The sequence below is a fragment of the Amblyomma mixtum genome, chromosome 5 (assembly GCF_055824585.1).
Source record: "Amblyomma mixtum isolate Tamu chromosome 5, ASM5582458v1, whole genome shotgun sequence".
Lineage (NCBI taxonomy): Eukaryota > Metazoa > Arthropoda > Arachnida > Ixodida > Ixodidae > Amblyomma > Amblyomma mixtum.
In genome coordinates this window covers 182,317,540-182,335,845 of record NC_143016.1, presented here as the reverse complement: position 1 = coordinate 182,335,845, position 18,306 = coordinate 182,317,540, and the positions used below count along the sequence as shown (strand labels likewise).

General features: G+C 45.0%; 1 protein-coding gene across 1 annotated transcript in view; it reads right to left on the bottom strand.

The window, feature by feature from the left end:
- Positions 1–374: 374 nt before the first annotated feature.
- Positions 375–18,306, bottom strand: part of LOC149345005 (complement C3-like) — a 189,155-nt gene continuing 171,223 nt past the window's right edge. The window contains exons 25-29 of the mRNA XM_089547344.1: positions 13,941–14,048; positions 9,936–10,052; positions 9,272–9,355; positions 6,260–6,410; positions 375–552 (exon numbers count right to left, since the gene is read on the bottom strand). Coding sequence (XP_089403470.1) covers positions 375–552; positions 6,260–6,410; positions 9,272–9,355; positions 9,936–10,052; positions 13,941–14,048 — 638 coding nt within the window. The remainder of the gene's footprint in view (positions 553–6,259; positions 6,411–9,271; positions 9,356–9,935; positions 10,053–13,940; positions 14,049–18,306) is intronic.

The following is an 18,306-nucleotide window of genomic DNA, read 5'->3' as shown; positions in this document are numbered from 1 at the left end:
ACCCGGGCACTTGTCTTCAAAGCGCTTTGCATCGCTCGTCCTATCGTAATCCATGCCTTGCTTTTCGAGTGTCAGTGCACTGGAGGCAGCAACATAGAAATGTAAAGCTACATGACGCCATAAGCCGGTTTCTGTAGGAGATTCGAACCAAAGCTTATTGTCCGCTCCGGTCATCACTTTCAAAAAGGCACCAGGTACATGAGATGTGAACACATCAGCTCTGAGCTCGAAATAACCAGATGACATCTGTAAGGAGACTGAGAGCGTGAAAAATCAATGTGCACAAGACTGACGTATGAGTGTTGTAGCTATCCTTAATGATTTATTGCCTGCAAGAGATTTTAGCATTATAGGAGTACCCGTGGCTAGTGCGCTTATGTGAAGCAACGGTTTGACTCGTCGGAAAACTCAGAGATGAACCATCTGACGAGCGGGTCGAAGTAGCACAGCCCGCCTCGATACTTTCTCCGGGGCCTCATTCTGGGCAATCCCCTTGCTTTGGTCGATTCCACTGGGATGACAACGGAGTCGCTGTCTATCACGTACTCGTATCTGTAAATAGACAAATGGAAATTTGAAAAAAAAAAAAACCTCAGTCTCTTACGACGAAGTTGGTTTGTCTTTGCCAGAAATTAAGCCTATGCAAAACCACCTAGTTTTCGCGACTATCGCATGGAAGAAAACCTGAGGCGTCGACCGCTGTGTGCACGCTTTTGTAACAGTCCGGGATGTCACAAGTACAAGTGCTCTGGCGAATAAAAAGCACCGAGCTTTCTGCGATTATAAGCACACAACCAGAGGCTAGATGCATTAACTGCTCCAAGCCAATGTTCAGCACTGAATCACACACAGAGCGTGTTACATCGTCGTCGTCACTGCGGACTGTTTCCAGCTTCTCTTTCGCCATCGTGGTTGTATGCAATTCAGTTATAACTGAAAACAAAGTAAATTAAAGAGGTTCATTTCATTTACAAAGCTAGACGTGCGGGCTAGTTGGTGGTTCATGTTCCTTAAACAGCGCAAAAAACACGGACGCAGAGAGAAAGCACCAGCCTTTCGTTTGCTTGTAGCACTAAGAGCCCGCTACCTCTACTGTTGTATTTTCCCTGTATAGTATGGTTTGGACTTTTCGGTTGAAGCCGAAAAATTGCGCGGAATAAAGTATTTGAAATTCAATTTTAACCGAAAATGTCAGTATCCCCTGCCTGAAAGGTAGAGACAGCTTTCCGTTGAGTACGCATTACACTCAGAGAATAGTAAAAATTAACAAAATACAGAAGCCAGAGGCGTGCTGAGAAGGTGGTATCGGCGGACAAGCAGTGCTGTTGTGCGTTTTAAAGTGTTGTTCACATTGCTTACATGCCTCTACAAACCGGGATGCACCACTTCCTGGCCTCCTGCGAGGTAAGCAATGTTTGTTCTCTTAGTTCGATATTATCACACGCTTTGAGCAGTCAGATCAGCACATTAATCAAGTGCATGTAGGACATCACTCGAAACCATGCATGGCTGTCGCAAGAAAGAGCCATTTTCTCGCCACCGCGACGATTAAGCCTAAGATCCCTCGCTTGCATCAGCACACCTACAACGTGATGCCCCACTCTGTCACTCAACCAAATGCGACAACCCAATAAAAACTTCTCAACCTAGTTCTTAGAAGTAAACTTCCGTTAGAATTCTTGTCTGCCGGCTTTCTCGTGTAACGCGGTAAGTTTCTAAAAACGAAAGTAATTCCTTCTGTCAGCACACATCCAGGTACAACCCTATGTGCGTTGATTAGTAATAAATAACCTTCTCATGCCCACAAAATTGCCGAAACAGACTCTACATGAATTTTCACCGCACAGGATTGACTCCTTAAAGGAGTGGAAGTTAGTAAATAATTGGTCGAAGATATTATTCGCCGAACAAAAAACATAAATTTGCGTTATTAAATCAACTAACAAATGTCTGCCAAATTTTTCAAAAAGAAAAATCGAAATATAGGACCCTTATCAATTAGCTCACAGCCACAAGAAACTGTTGTGTGCCTGAAAACGCATTAAAAATGTTAAATATGGCTGCACAATTACACTACCTTTGTACTACAGATCTTTTTGTTTAGAAATTTCCTTTACCACGTTGCAAAAATAAGTTTGGCCGAATCTAGCATCCTCATTACTTGGTACCTAAACTGGAATGACCGAAGGTAAGAACAACTATGGGCAGGGATACAGTGAATTGATTCATATCGTGCTTGAAGGGGTTTGCGAAATAGTTCGATATATGAATATTTGATATACAAAAATTGGCAATAGATATAGGCTTATCTGCAACATAGCAGAAAGAATACAGCGCACACTGGCCAGTGACGCGCTTCTTGCAGGAACACACAACCCGCCATCGAGATGGCAGCGCACTACTTACTATGCATAAAGTCTTTATCTGCTTTGCACGAAGCCACCATGAATGACGCTTTGGAGCTAACCTCTGCCTATCATAAGATGGGTAATCCGGTTACCAGTGCACTATGAATTTAATAATCGCTCATTTATATTAAGGTGCAGTTAGTTTCCAGAACGCCTTCGGCAGCGAAGCACGCCACACGAGAGCCGCCGAAAGAGCAGTGGGGTCCTCCCTATGAGAACGATGTGGCGTGAGAAATGAGTACGACAGACGGAGAGCCATCCTTAAGCACACTCCACGATTAACTCGCCTCGCTCTTTCAAGGCGTTAGCGCTGATAGCAGGTGCCCAAGGCTGCTCCAGCTAAGCTGTGTTAAAGCGTGAAAAGCTGTCGAAGAGTACTGTGAGGCGAAGCAGCACTTCCACTGATGCGGCGCGCTGTTCGTTATATGGGGTGACTGAAGAAATCGGAGTTCTATGTGCAGCTCACCTTTCATATACTTGTACACAATATTTTCAAGGAAATAGTCTGTGGGCTCGATATATCCAATAATGCGAAATAACTGTCACTAATATAGCAGAGCTCGACTGCAGTACCCTGGGATTTACGGGCCTTTCCATCCTGCCGTCATCCCAAGCTACCTGTCACATTACACGAAAATTGTCCACTTGGCTTTCTGAGGTGCTCATTCGCATCCGGACGCCAGCCAGGCTGGTCAAGAGACAGGAAAAGGTGATGATAATAGGCGGGGACTGAAAGGCGGCAGGACGAAGGAAAAGGCAGTTTTTCAGGGTAGCGCAATGGGAGGGAGTGTTGCAGCACGACGAATCTAGGTGGAACTGGCAGTCATATAGAGAGGAAAAATATTCAATTGAAGGACCCATGTTACGTAAGGCATGCTGCCGAGCTAGTTGGTTTGGCGGCAAAAAAACACCTCCGCGCAAATAAATTCATATACATGGAAGAGACGAGGACACAACGGACAGGCCCCAACTTCCGACTGTTTATTGCACGAGACCCATGTTGCGGTTCGTGCTCTTGCGGGAGAGGGAGAGGTGGAGACGCGCTGGAATCGTCCAGGTGCTCCGGGCAACAAATGTATCAAGGACCTTGTTCTCAGGACCAGCGATATCTTGAGTCGTCAGAGAAGTCTGCCAAATAAGTCCACAAGCCTGTGGAAATAGCAACGCTGCTGCTTGGACTTGGCCGGCCTGTTTCTACCCTTTACCTGATTGCCTTTGCATTACGTCGCATATCTGTAAAATACTCATCGAATGCCGAAGCCAATGCATGCTATGTGAGCAACGAGACTCTATCACATTTAAGCATCATAACCAAGTGGGAACAAAGCCAGGAAAAAGAAGCAGCTGGGACGGCTTCGCAAAAACAATCACTCTCACGATGTCTTCATGGCAGTGGAGACATCGCATTTACACTTGCCTTTGGCTATCTTGCGAGCCCGTTAGGAGGTTTCTGCTTATTTCACACGAGGCCAAAAAAAAGAGAGAAGAGTCGTCTTCCGATAAAACATGGCAAAGAATATATGCTTTAACGCACATAAGGTGGAACCAGTGAAAACGTACCCAGGACAAGACGGAGCAGAGACACACGCAACACCGCTTTCCAGCGGTGTTGTTTGTATTGGCTAACATCAGAAAACAAGCGAACCATGTTAAGGAATGTGACAAACTGAATTTCAGTAGCTCACTTAGTGAACTAATCTTAAAAGGTCACTAAATTAAAAGTTTACTAGGTAACTAGTTTGATAAGTATTAAAGTTAGTAATGTCGCACTTACGTAGCCGGCATTAAACACTCCAATAATTGTAAGACTACCGTATGTCCATTTTTTCCGCTTCAAAAGTTTTTTCACTTTGTTTATCGTTACTGCTCTTGCTTTTTTCTTTTCATCTTTTCCGCCCTACACCAGTTACTGTTCTTTCTGCAGTGTATGTTATCCATTGTGTGTCCTCCCTCTCCCGTCTGTAATGCCTTCGAGCCCTAAGGGTGTATAAATAAATAAATAAACTTTTTGAGCATAACAGATAGGCGCCTGACTGAAATTCGAGATTTGTAGCAAGCTTTTCGTAATAGCCTTATCTGCTGCTAAAATTGCGTAAACAGCATTACGCTCGCCGCTGTGGATCAACAAATTTCAGCCGTTTCTCGGGCAATTCGAAAACAGCGCGCCTGCAGAGAGCGCACAGCGGCGTCCGTCAGAAGGCGTCACTACACGGCGCGCGTGCCATGTGTCATTCCCTGCGCCGCCCGCACTGTGATGCTCACCGCTCCTGGCACCTTGCACGTGCGGCACGCAGTTGCGCGTTTTATGCGCTTCACTTCGCGCTGTCACAGGTGCGCGTCTTTCGATTTGCGCGAGAACATACCTAAATTTGTTGAACCACAGCGGCGAAAGTACTCGTGATTTCAAAAATCTAAAAATAGGTTTGGTTTATGGGGGTTTTACGTCTCAAAGCGTCTAAGGCTATGAGAGACGCCGTAGTGGAGGGCTCCGAAAATTTCGACCACCTGGGGTTCTTTAACGTGCACTGACATCGCACAGTACACGGGCCTCTAGAATTTCTGCTCCAAAGAAATTCCTGCCGCCGCGGCCGGGATCGAACCCGCGTCTTTTGGGTCAGCAGCCGATACCATAACCACTGAGCCACCGCGGCGGCGAAAAAAAAATCTAAAAATAGACGGCTACTGCATATTGCCGGTTACAAATCTCCAATCGCAGGTGCCTATCTTTAAAGGTCTAAAAACTAGCTTTCAGAATTTAGCTAATAACCTAACTAGTAACACGATTCCGATGTTTTTAGACTACCGGCCAGCACTGGTATTGCTTTTCCGCAAAAAGATTCTCTTTACCTCATAAGAAAAATTTTCAAAACGTAATGGAGGGCTTCTCTGAAATATCTGGCAAATTTATTCTGAGGAGTCAGCATTTTACGGGAACAGTTGTGTACAGGGTGTTCCAACTATCTTAAGCTCAGCTTGAAAAAACGACAATGCGCTATCGAATAGTTTGCCTGGCGCAAGGTTAAAGGAAGCCGTCTTGCGTAGGTAAGAGCCGTCTTGGCCAGGTAAGCGTACGTTTTAAATACTCCCTCTTTGAAAATTAACCACACAAAACATTTACATTTCTAACAGATAGCTTAGCGCAAAATTGTCAAACGAAAGTTGTTGACCATGTTGAGAGCTGCCTATTTTATTGCTTTTCTTGAAAGTAACATCGGCGTCTTCATACTTTTTATTCAAGCTTAAAGTAAAGCTCACGCTCTTAAAAAAAGGCAACTTGAGTTTCAAATCAAACGGCCCTCGATTAAAGGAAAACGGAGGATGGATTAAAGGAAAAGCAAATCGCATTGAATTAACAGGCTACCATTCGTACTATCAGCAAGAAATGAAACGCAAAAAGGACAAAACAAGACAACTGAACCACACACAGCAAAATAAGCAGCTCTTAGCCAGGGGAAGCTGAATACTAGCTCCTGCTATATTCATTTTGAAGGCACGAAGACTCTCCTTTAGAAGTGTTATTCAACCGCGCTTGTATTTTCAATACAGGAGCATTGCTGTTTTTGTGTTGCCACCTCAGTTTTCTTGTTCGCGTTTCATTCGTTGCTGATAGTACAGGTTGCTCTGGGATGAGCGTGGGCACTTTGTCTTTCAAAAAAATTGATGCTGCAGCAAGAGCACCACCATGCCATCGATGTTTTACGGCATAACAGAGACCGTTTATCCTCGTCCGACGTGTTCACCCCTACGATGAAACATTATGACAAAAGCACAGCAAAATAAAATGTCGGCGCTCATCCATGAGCCTTGTCCGTGAGCGACATACATCTATTTCTTTTTTTCACTTCACTTACTGTTCACCACCGAAGGCGTCCTTCGTGTAGTACTTGGGGTCCGTGCCCATCACGACGTACTGACTGTTTTCTTTCAGGGCGAAGGATTCGCAGTTCTCGCGAGCCTTGATAATACGGTGGCTGTTGAGAAGGTCCTTTTCAGCCTCCATGCCTGCGTTCACCGTATCAGGACAAAGTTCAATGGCATGGGCTTTTTAAACACCGAACACTGCCGCAAAGTCTAAGGTGTAACGCCGAATAGGAACGCAACGATGGAGACGTGCTTGACGACGGTTTCCACAAACATGATCTGTATTGGATCAAAGCACAAGCCCGGTATGTCGCGCACGAGACGACACTTCGCTTCCTGTCTAGCAGCGCACCCTAATGCACTTCAGCCACCATGGCTGCAACAGTGAGTGCCAGAGATTGACCAGTACGGCGCAGGATCATCCCAGTCGCTCTAGTCAACGGCGACAGGGGTATCAAGGTGGCTCTGATGGAGCGTTAGTGCCAGCGAAACGTATGCGTCCGCGTGTGTCCTTTGTCTCTGTGGCCGCAGAAATCTCGCTCCTCTACTTTAGTTGCTACTCAGGCACTTATTAGCGGAAGTGTCACCGGATTAAGGGAGAATTCAGCAGAATCAGAGGCAGATGGCTCCAAGAACATGCGAGTATGTCAGGTTTATGCAACGCATCCAAACGCTCTATGTACTCTACTGACTCATAATGAAGTTGAACGGAGGCATTTTGGGGGCGTTAGGCTGCATGTGATGTCAGCTCTTTCGTTTCCAACTGTCCGAAACCGGACGCAAGGGTAAAGCAAGCAACAGTGGCACCATCGGTTGTGTACAAGTTACAACTTAAGTCATTTCTGCAAGACGAACCGACTCAGTGGCATAAAGGACAACGCTAGGCCATCGCTATCGCAGTAAAGCTGTTCTCACGCGCTCGCAAGCCAATACATCGACATGGAAGCTGAGGGCTAGGGCACACCAGCTGCAGTGCCGCAGTAAATTGTGTGTGATAACAGAGGCGACCGAATCGCCAAACGGAATAAAAAAATGGAGCAAATTTATGTCTCATTTGAGTTGTTGGAGCCGGGTTCACACGAAGCGAAAGCAGGAGTCGTCATTTAGATTGGCTTTGGTTCATGCGTTTTAACATCCCAACGCAACTCGGGCTGTTAGTGACGCTGCAGTAGAGGGCTCCGGATGATTTCTAGCAACTGGTAAACTTTCAGGTGCACTGACATAACATTATACACGAGCCTTTAGCATTTCGCCTCCATAGAAATGTGACCACCGCGGCCGGAATCAAACCCGCGTCTTTTGGGTCAGCAGCCGAGCGCCATAACCACTGAGCCACTGCGGCGGCAAGTGAGAGATTCTCTCTTCAAAAGGCGTCCCCATGCTGGCAGAGAGAGAGAGAAAAACTTTATCATGGCAAGTGTGTTTAGACCCCCCTTGGGTCCCTGGACCACCGCACGGTCCCACTCTACGTCGTAACGTTCATGCGGTGTTTGCAGTGCTATAAATGCTTGTTCGCTGAATAGTCACGTAATATAATCTCGGAAATTAGCGTCCGCAAGCAAAGCGTTAGCCTTAAGGACCAGCGGTCATTTTTGCCTTCGCATTACATTTCCTGCCCAAGCTAATTTATTCCTCCTGATTTCGACTAGGATGCCATTAACCCGCGTTTGTTCCCTCACCCACTCCACCTTCTTCCGATGTCTTAACGTTGCGCCTATCATTTTTCCCTACATAGCTCGCTGCGTTGTCCTTAACTTAAGGCAAACCCTCTCCACGTTTCGGACACATGGGTGAGTATAGGTAAGATACAGCTGTTGTCGCCTTTTCTTTTGAGGAATATTGGCAAACTGCCATTCATGAGCTGAGAGAACCTGCCATATGCGTTCCACCGCATTCTCATTCTAGTTATTTCCCTCTCATAATCCGGATCAGCGGTCACTACTACTACCAGCACCTCGCTATCAATTGCGAACTGTTGTTCGCTTCTTAGACTGTTCAACATTACTTTGGTTTTCTGGATGTTAATTTTCAGACCCACCATTCTGCTCTGCCTGCCTAAGTCATTGATCATGCTTTGCAGTTCATGTCCTGAGTGACTTAACAAGGCAACGCCATCAGCGAATCGCACATTCTTTAGGCATTCTCCATTAACTCTTATCCCCAGTTGTTCCCAGTTCAGACCTTGGAATACCTACTGTAAACAAGTGGTGAACAGCGTTGGCGAGATCGTGTCTCCCTTCCTGACACCGCTCCTTATTGGAATTTTATTGCTGACTTTATGGAGGACTATGGTAGCGTGCAGTCGTTATAAATATCTTCCAGTATTAGCACATAGAACTTCTACAGCCTGGCTGCGCCATGTATGCACGACTGCAGAAATGTGTTATTAAATGGCAACTGCGATATCAAGAACTTGGAACGTGAGCATTCTGACAAAAACCTGTTCTCGAGGAGGATTGGAAATAACAGAAAAGAAAAAAAACTGTTAAAAAATTTCATGAAGAGGAAGATACCATTCATAATTAGCTCTTGGAGAGAATTTTAGTCGGAATTTTTCTCTGAGTTATTCCTAAGAATTATTTATTTATTTCATTACTCAAGTAAAATATAAATGTGAATATAACTGAAAGTCACAGAAAATAGAGGCTGTATCAAAAGATTAAAACAAATTAACAGCAAATAGCTCCGAGTACAAAAAAAGAGAACCAGATAGGCATACAAGGCATACCGACAACGTCTGCAAAGAAAAAAAAAATACGACAAGAGATATGATGCCCTACAGCACTAACATGCACATACTGAACTTGAGGATCAACTGTATTAAAAGTGTTTGCTGAATCAAAAAATGAAGTCAGAGAGTATAAAAATGACAATGCTGCAAAATTTGAGAACTTATGACAACAGCAGGTTAAAGCTGTGTGTTCACGGCTTTTATTTACAAAAAGCCTTCTAAAAGGTCCTCAGAAAACAAACCATGCTTTTTAATGAACTTGTGCGCTTACCTGGTTTCAGCACTTTGTTAATCAAGAGTATAACGGTGATAAATCCATCTCTGTAGGCTCTGCGAACAGCAGTACCAAGCCACACTGCAAAAGACAACTTACATTTACCTACTGTTTTCTTTAGCGCAAATAATATTCCTTAGTGTGAGATGAAGCGTAACTTTTCTGCTTTGCAAGAAAAAAAAGCAGCAAATGATGGCGCAAGCAAGGCGCCAGAATTTGGGGTGCTTTAGCTATTTAGCAACAAGAAAACCGTAATTGAACTGCGGCTGACGAACCATGCTCAGGCGAGAGTAGTACTCTGCTGAACGTTATCAAGCAGTCGTTCTTCTGACTGCATTGAAAGTTTGCTAAATCAGTTACTCCATCTGCTCTGCTGTTTGGCTTGACCTTTCTTGTCATGCTCACTACTTTCACGGCCTTGGAAGTTCACTGAACGGAGTGCCTTGATGTTCGGAACGCACAGCCCCGTCAGAAAACTTGGCCGTACAATGGACGCGGTGTGGCCACATGGGCAGCGCTGACACCTGTCTATATTATAACAGATATTATAACAGGAAGTCGTTACTCATTTCGTGATTTTGAAATTTGGATATCTTTCTATCGAACAGCATGTTTGCAACTCAAAACAAATATTTAAACGGATTAATGGCGGTATGCACACCAAAATCTGCGGCATCACAGGCGTGTTCTCTGAGCTTCTGTCGGCACACCGGTTCCGTCACAAGTTCCCCGTCTTCCTTGATGAACATGTCTGCGACGTCTGCGGGAGGGCATCCGCCTGCGTGGTCACAGAAAAAAAAGAAAACACTTTCTTTTCGATGAAGACTGCAGCAGTACCGAAAAAATTCCCAAGCAAAACATAAAAGCATGTGCAGTCTCAGCTAATACTGTTACAGAGGCACCATACTGGCTTCAACGCGTCGACTCTTTCTGAGCAGAGCGATAGCAGTGTGACCTTCAGCACTGCTGGAATTCGTATATGAAGTCTCCAGGTACTGGAACATACAGGGTGTTTCCCGTAACTCGAACCAATGATTAAAAAAGTGCCTCACCGGTGCTAGGCGAAAGAAACCAGATAATTTTTCCGCCGTGTGGTGCTCCTGAGAGTATTTTTTCAATTTCGCTTAATAAATCAATTAGCTAAGATTAATCATGCAAACTTGCTATTATTCTCCTTCGGGTCATTTGCGTTCCCTAAAGTTGTAGAGGGGGTTAAGAGAGAGCTGATCCAGTTTTTAGTAGAAAAGCCGGTGTCGTCGTCGGTGGCGTTGGCCGTGAGTGAAAAATCCCAGAAGCCCGCTACTTTTCCTCTTCGCTTGGCGCGCACGTAGCGCCATCAGACGGCGCCCGCTAAAACCTCCTCCTCGCAATGTACGCCACTGCCCCAAGAGATAGCGCGCGACGGCAGCGCCTCCCTCCCGCTCGTCTCGTTCGGGCGCAGTGGGGCCGTGCAGGGACACAGGAATCACGCGGTGAACGGTGAACAACGCAGCGCACATCCGAGGCGTGTTCACCACGAAGCTTGCGGCTTGCTGCCCGTTCTTTCTGCTCGAAAGCTATGCTGGCGTTCGTGGCATGGGTTTGTTGAGAGGCCTCCTATAAACTCCGAGCGATTTGTCCAACGCGCAAGGCGTCGCGCCGAGCGGGCGATGGCGTTCGGCGGACTCCAAGATGGCTGCGACACGCTGTCGGGCGGGCGAAGCTCGAGCGTCCTCTAAATTCTTTTGCGGCGTTTAAGGAAAGCCCGCGAAATATGAAAAAACCACCTGACATCGCTCATGCGCTACCATATTCCAGCGTTCCCAACCATTTTTTGAATGAACAAAACGTGCTCGCTGACCGTGCCCAAGTGAGCGACCACCGCTCAGTTCGACGGGCTGCAAAATGATAAAAAAAAATGGAAGCTACCTTGAAAGACGCGACTCCCCTCCTTCGCCTATCTTTCTTTGTTTTGCTTATGCGATGGTTTAGTAGGAGCTCCGTCTGAGTTGGCTGTCGATGGCCTTCTTATCACTTATCGCAGACCACGGCGAGCGTTTTCCATGTCCAGGTGCTGACGGACTTTCAAAACAAAGCTGAGAGCGGCGTCGGCCGCTCACTTCGAGACGGTGAGTACGCACGTTTCGTGCTCTTAGGCCGCGCTTGGGAGTGCTACAATAGGGCAGCGAAAGAGTGCCATCCTGTGGATCTTTCATATTTTGCCAGCTTCCTTTAAATTCTGGGAAAAAAAAGACCACGTAGAAAATATTTTGCTATAAAGAACTGGTTCGGTTGTTTCATAACCCCCTCTTAACACAACGAAATGCAATTGACCCTAAAGTTAATAATAATTTTGCATAATTAATCTAAGATAACTAAGTAAGCGGAATTTTAAAAAATACTCTGAGGACCGCCACATGACGGTAAACAATATGCATTTGCTTTCAACCAACTCTGGTGGGCCACTTTTTTTTTATCTACGGTTCATGTTACGTGACACACTCTATATATTGATACATGCATTCGAAGAAGAGACAGAAGTAGCGTGATGACTCTGACGCACACGAGCCACCGACGTGCTACGGCGTATCACCCGCAGACAAACGGGTTGGTAGAGCGACTCAACCGCACACTAGCCGGCATGCTATCAATGTACGTTGGCGTCGAGCATCGAACTTGGGACGCCATTCTGCCGTACGTAACGTTTGCGTACAACACCGCCCTGCAGGAAACAACCCGACTGACCCCCTTTCAGCTTGTCTTCGGTCGCCAGGTGACCACTCCGTTGGATGCTATGTTGCCCGTCGACCCTTCCTGCGACTCTGACGCTGACATCGACGTAGATACCTTCGTTCAGCGTGCTGAGGAAGCGCGTCAACTGGCCCGCCTGCGCATCCACCGTCAACAGGAGGCTGACGCCACTAAGTAAAACTGTGGACGCCGTTTCGTCAGTTATGCTCCCGGCGACCTTTTGTGGATTTGGATACCTGTTCGTCGCCGCGGGCTCTCTGAAAAGCTGCTGCGCCGATACTTCGGCCCTTACGAAGTAGTGCGCCGCATCAGTGATGTGACTTATGCAGTTGCTCCCGCCCCGACAGCTTGTTCATCGCGCCGGTCGCACCGAACTGAAGTCGTACACGTTGTTCGCATGAAGCCTTACCACGACCGGCTACCTGACTGAACTGCGGTCCACTGCAGCTGTGTTCTACCCTGTCGCTGACTTTTCACTCCCAGCCGCATCGTGTCGATGCTGCAGAAGAGGGGGGCAGTGATACATGCATTCGAAGAAGAGACAGAAGTAGCGCATGCGCTAGAAGAGGAAGAAGTTAGTTGGCTCTCTCGCGCGCGCTCGAACCACTAGGGGTCCGCCGCAGGTTTTTCGTCTCTGCGCGGGTGTTCTTTTTGGCGTTGCACGCTACAATATTTTCCCGAGTACTGTGCTGTAACCTTTGTGCAGCCACCATCTCCTTCAGTTTTGGAATCGCACGCTTTTAATGCGCAATGTGGGAACTTTCTGAAGAGTATAGACAATTAGGGCTGCCTTGTGCCTCCCCTGAGAACGTTCTCTTCTGTCTTAGCACGACAAGGTTACATCTCTTCTTATGTCCTTTCTCGAAGGGTCAGCTTTGGAGCGCCGATTAGGACACAAACGTTGCCATTTTTTTTTGTATTACTAACTTCCTGTGAATAACCCTTTTACTATGGTCTATATGCTTTGTTACTATGTTTTGTATTCTGCGCCTTCCTACCAAGTTACAGTTTTAATGCCGAAATCTGTTCTAGGGCTGCAGTCCCGAATCCTTTCCTACTTTGACACCATACTTCTGAGCTCACCTGAATTGTGAAAAACAGAGCCTATATTTAAAAAGGGTACACCGCTTACGTGGTCACGTTGGTAGGAAGATATCGTATATTTGTTATGCACATGAGCTCGAAAGAACATTAAGAAACATACAAAAATGGTATCTGGACAGATAAATAGGCAATAAGGCTATCGATCGGAATGTGTTTGTGCAGAAGTTGCGGCCAGCGTTTTGTTCGCGTGTCTGCATTTGTTTTATAATACTCTGTCCCTAAAAGTCACGGCCGATCCTGTGGTGTTTAGTTAACTTTGCAAAAATGCCTTCGCCTTATTTCGCGTCCTTTCCATCTGCACTATACCTTTTTAAACATCAATTCTTTTTTTTTACCTTTTACACCTTTCTCGTGCGGGCGCTGTGGGCCTATTCTGTGCGTATTGCCGGACTCGAGTGCAGCCGCGTAAAACCTTCCTTCTCCTTTTTTTTTCTTCCCCTGTGACTTATCTTCCTACTCTGCACATTTAACTGCCCCCATTGTGTCAACGCTGGTGGGACTTGCTGGCGCGTGCTCTTCCGTATTTCTGCGAGTTGGTTTTCATACATAAACCCGCGCAGGTGGCTCATTGGCATTGGCGTTCGCTGCCTCCACTAAAATCATGGGTCTTATCCCGGCTGCAGTGGCATCGCACATCAAGCGTGTGCTTTGCAATGTCAGCTGACGTTAAATAACTCCAGGCGGCCTGAATTAAACTGGAGCCCTTGATATCTGCGGCGTCACTCATAGTACACGAGTCGTTCCGGCTAATCCACAATTTGTTGGCATATAAAAAATGCAGTGCCTGACCCACGGTGGCAGAACTACTGCCGGAGATGCATGTATGCCTCACCTTCCAAGCATTCGCACGTGCCGGAATCATCCGTGTTAGAAGTGTCACAGTCAATCTTCAGATAAGGACTGTGACTGTCTGCCGAGTACCATCTTGTGCACGATACGTCTGGAAAGACAAACCACAGGCAAAATAAATTGCGGCTGTGACACTGTAAACTGTGACTCTAGTCGCATTCTCAAATAATATGTTCACAGGTTGTTAATTATATGAAGAAAGAGTTGAATCGCCTTTTCGTCAGCAAAATTCACACGTTGCCACAGGTACCTATTTTTTATGAGCCACCTTTTCGAGCAAGTAATACTTCGGAAGGGTGTGAGTGGCTCCCTGATTAATTGCGGCTTGCAGCACTGCATCAAGTCTTAAAAAAAGTGAATTAAAGTTGCAACACGGGTTTAAGCCCAAAATGAACCTGCTAGACCTTTTTGTTTCAAACAGTTTACCTCAAAAATTGAAATAAAGCGATTAGGACAGGGTATAAACACTTACAGCATAAGTTACGATTAAAAATGAATAGCAATGAAGCAAGATAATGTTCAACAGTGTGGACAAGGAGTAGGTCTACGATAAGAAACAACGTATTTCAATTGTCGAACGAGCACATCAGGACTAAACTACTAATCACGGTATTTCGAAGTCCCAAACCAGAAATTAACAGAAGATTAAGAATGAGTTTCAGAAATTTGAAATACATCTTAATGCGAAACGAAGTCTGGCATTAGCAAATTGAGAGTCACTCTTCTGTTTCTGATTGGATCCTGAGCGTACGGGGAGGTGTAGTACTGGAGGGAGTTAGTTCATTTGCCGGATGGGAAGATTTAGACTTCAAATTTTGGAGAGCGATTGAGTGAACGTAATTTGGACGCGCTGATAAGAACAGTGCTTAGAGTCTTGTCAGATTAGGCTTCACGATACTTGAGGCCGACGCCACCTGGAGTTTTTCCAAATTTAGTACATACATTATTTGCAAGAAGACGTTGGTTTCGCCCTCCTTTGGAGCACGCTGCCAATTAAAAAAGTGCTTCTCACCAATCAGAATCGAAAATATTTTTAGCGCGTAGATTTACACTACATGTTCTATAAACGAGGAACCTCAGAACTGAGATTATGAGTCGTGTGAAATTATCTGCTTTTTTAAAATAGCTGACTGTGGTGAAAAGGGCAATAAGTAAGGGGATAAAAACGGCTGAAGTTCAAGAAAAACGAATGGCAGAATAAAACGCGAAATACAAGGTAAGAAGGAAAAGCGAGAAAATTTCACAATGCGAAACTGAAAGGCAGAAACATAATATAGGTGCAAGGTATATAGTAATATAACACGTGCAGTAGCCACATCGATGGATAGGTGGTTATGGCGGTCGGCTGCTGGCCCTAAAGACGCCCGTTTGATCCCGGACCGAGCGGTCGAAATTCGATGAGAGCGAAATTTTAGAGGCCCGTGTACCGTGCAAAGGCAGTGCAGGTTAAGGAACTCCAGGTGGTCGAAATTTTTGCAGTCCTTAACTACAGCGTCCTTCAAAGGCAAAGTGGCTTTGGGAAGTTAAAACCCCACAAACGAAACAGAAGTAGTCGACTGAGAGCAACAAAAATGTAAAAATAATAAAAAATATGTTTGTGAGAACGATTAAGTGAAGGATTCTAAAACGCAGGAAACCATGCAAACCACACCCTAGAAAAAAGAAAAGAAAGAACATAGCACAACCAACAAATATTTACAAGTGCAGATGTTAGTTGAAAAAAACTTGCGCAGCTCAGCTTGGAATTGTTGAAGGCTGAATACTAATGCGATAATAAAAAAAAGTGATTGAAAAGAACAATTGCACTTGGAAACGCGGATTAACTGGAAAACTTGGGTTTTTTCCTGTATGCTTGCTTGCGCTAGATCCTATGCTGATTATGTAAGCGGCGTGAATTGCGTGGAAACGCTTTGTAAGGTGAGAAGAGTCGCCTGATGTAGATGCGATATTTATGAAATGATATAAACGAACGATGAACCAACAAATACATAAGGGCTCCAAAAATGTCGTTTTGTATTCGTTACGCTTTAATCGGTACTGCGGTTACGTGCAGTGAAACGAGCGGTTCTATTTGGTGCGGATTTGTGGTTTCATGTAGTAACAGCGCAGATGATGCAGATTCTAGCTGCGGGCGCGCAGTTGTAAGGTGAGGCAGCTATCTCACATTGTAAAGTGTTCGGGAAGTCCCGGCGTAGGTACACCCTAGTGACCTGGAAGCTTTGGCTCAGGGGGCATTAATATGCATGATTCATGAAAGATTATGCGTCAGGTGAGAACTTAATTCCATGATCGTGCCTGACACAGTGCCGGTCTAAATATCAGTCAAGTGAAGTTGGGACTGCCACGATAGCGGCTGGAACAGATAACATACATTTTGTCGAGTTAAGCGTCGTTTTCAGTTTGCTTCAGCAACTGAAAATTATCTTAAGGTCACCTTGAGTAGCAATGTGATCATCTATGGAAATAACCGAGCGGTAAATGATGCATTAGTCAGCGAAAAGTAGCAGGAAACTATAAATATGGGTGGGAAAGTCGCCAGCGTAGTTAAAAAAAACGAAACTTTCAGTAACACTGCTTTAAGGCCCACCCAATATTACGTCACAAAATGAGTGTTCTGTTGTAGTTTATGGTGCATACACAGCTAAGGAAATCATGCGCCATGCACAAGGTACACATGAAAAGTTCTGTGCTGAAATATTTAGGGCTCTGAAAAACCATCGGAGATTAAGAGGACTTAAAACGTCATTACTTCCTAGTGATCACATAGAGAATAAATATTAGAGATGGCAATTAGTAGAAGCTTTAAAGAGGGCTGGCTAAGCTCAGCAGTTATCCTCGGCTGGGCAAGGATCTCGAGGCTGTCAGCGATCCAAATAAAGCCATCAGCCTTCTTCTCAGGAATGAGGAAGAGGCTGAGGTCTACCACAAAATTAATTAAGCAGTTGGTAAGAATTTAGACTTTCTCTAAAAATCCTGTTCCCCTTAAAAAGTTAAAAACAGGAGATACGTCAACAACTGCATTATCTCTTTGAAGCAGTGCGGGATGAGAACAAATGTATTCATTATAAAATTGAATAAAATACGTTTTCCTTAGTTTTACAAGTTTCGCACAATAGAATAAGATGTGGTTAATTGTAAGTTCACCTCCACATTCTTCACAAGCAGGTTTGTCTTGTTTTGATAGCAGGGAGTTGTGTGTAAGGTGCGTGTGGCCTATTCGGAGACGGCAGGAAATCACTTCCTTGAAACGTTCCTGGTTCACATATGACTTTCATTCTCCTAAAATCGGCTTCACCAAGTGTAGTTTAATATTTAATACATTGTTGCAAGCTGACTTCCATTGTTTCCTTAATTTCAATGTACTAGATTCATGCAGTTCTTAAAGGGCATATTACTTTTTAGTTTCCTTGCCATGAGCTTGATCAGCGCACAAATCTGCTCTCTCGTTGCCTTTTATTCTGACATGACTTGGGACCCAGCACAGTTTTATATTTTGTCCTCGAGCTGTGGTTACTATGTTGTATATGATGTCACCGAGCAGCGTAGTGCTTGCATTTCTAGAGTGAAGAGCTGTAAGTGCACTTATTAACATGTGTAAATGGTACTGTTTGACATGTCCTCGTTCACTATTATTTCTATGCCCACAAAGTCTGCGTAACATTCCGCAGTGAAGATGGATGCGAACAGTGGAAATCGTACTGTTTTCTCCGAATTCTTTCGCACCACTGCGCTTCCTACGTATACATCAGTTTTTCAACTATCTGAGTAGAAGGGTGAGAAACTACTGTACTTTTCCTCGAGTGCGAGAAATTCCATTCTTATATAATGTCGTGGAGTTTGTTTATTATGGAACTGTCTAAAAATGAAATCACAGATTGCTGAAAAATTGTGCTATGGAGGCAGTGGATATCGTCTTTGAGCAATGTCAGGTAATGTGTCCTGTATATTGAGATTATCGCATATCTCTGAATCACATGAGCTGTGCCCTGGTTGCTAGAGATGTTTTGGTGCAATTCTCCCAGGGGGACAATTCTTTAATACTGGATAGCAGAGGTGTTTTGTTAGAGATCCTAATTTAAAGACATACGCACAAGTTAAATCGGTTCCTCCGATTTCAAGTGAGGGTTCATTTGTTTATGCAAAGCAGCTGACTATGGGAGATGTCCTGTATGCGCCACACGACTGGCGTAGGCTTGAGTTGCTCAATGGATCCAATTTTTTTAGATATGATGGTTTTGGTGAACCATACACAGTGCCCCTAATTTAAGGAGGAACGTACCAAAGAGCGATATATGTGCAGAATCGTTTAATGTGGGCAGGAATGTGAGTTTTTTATTGAAGGTTATGCC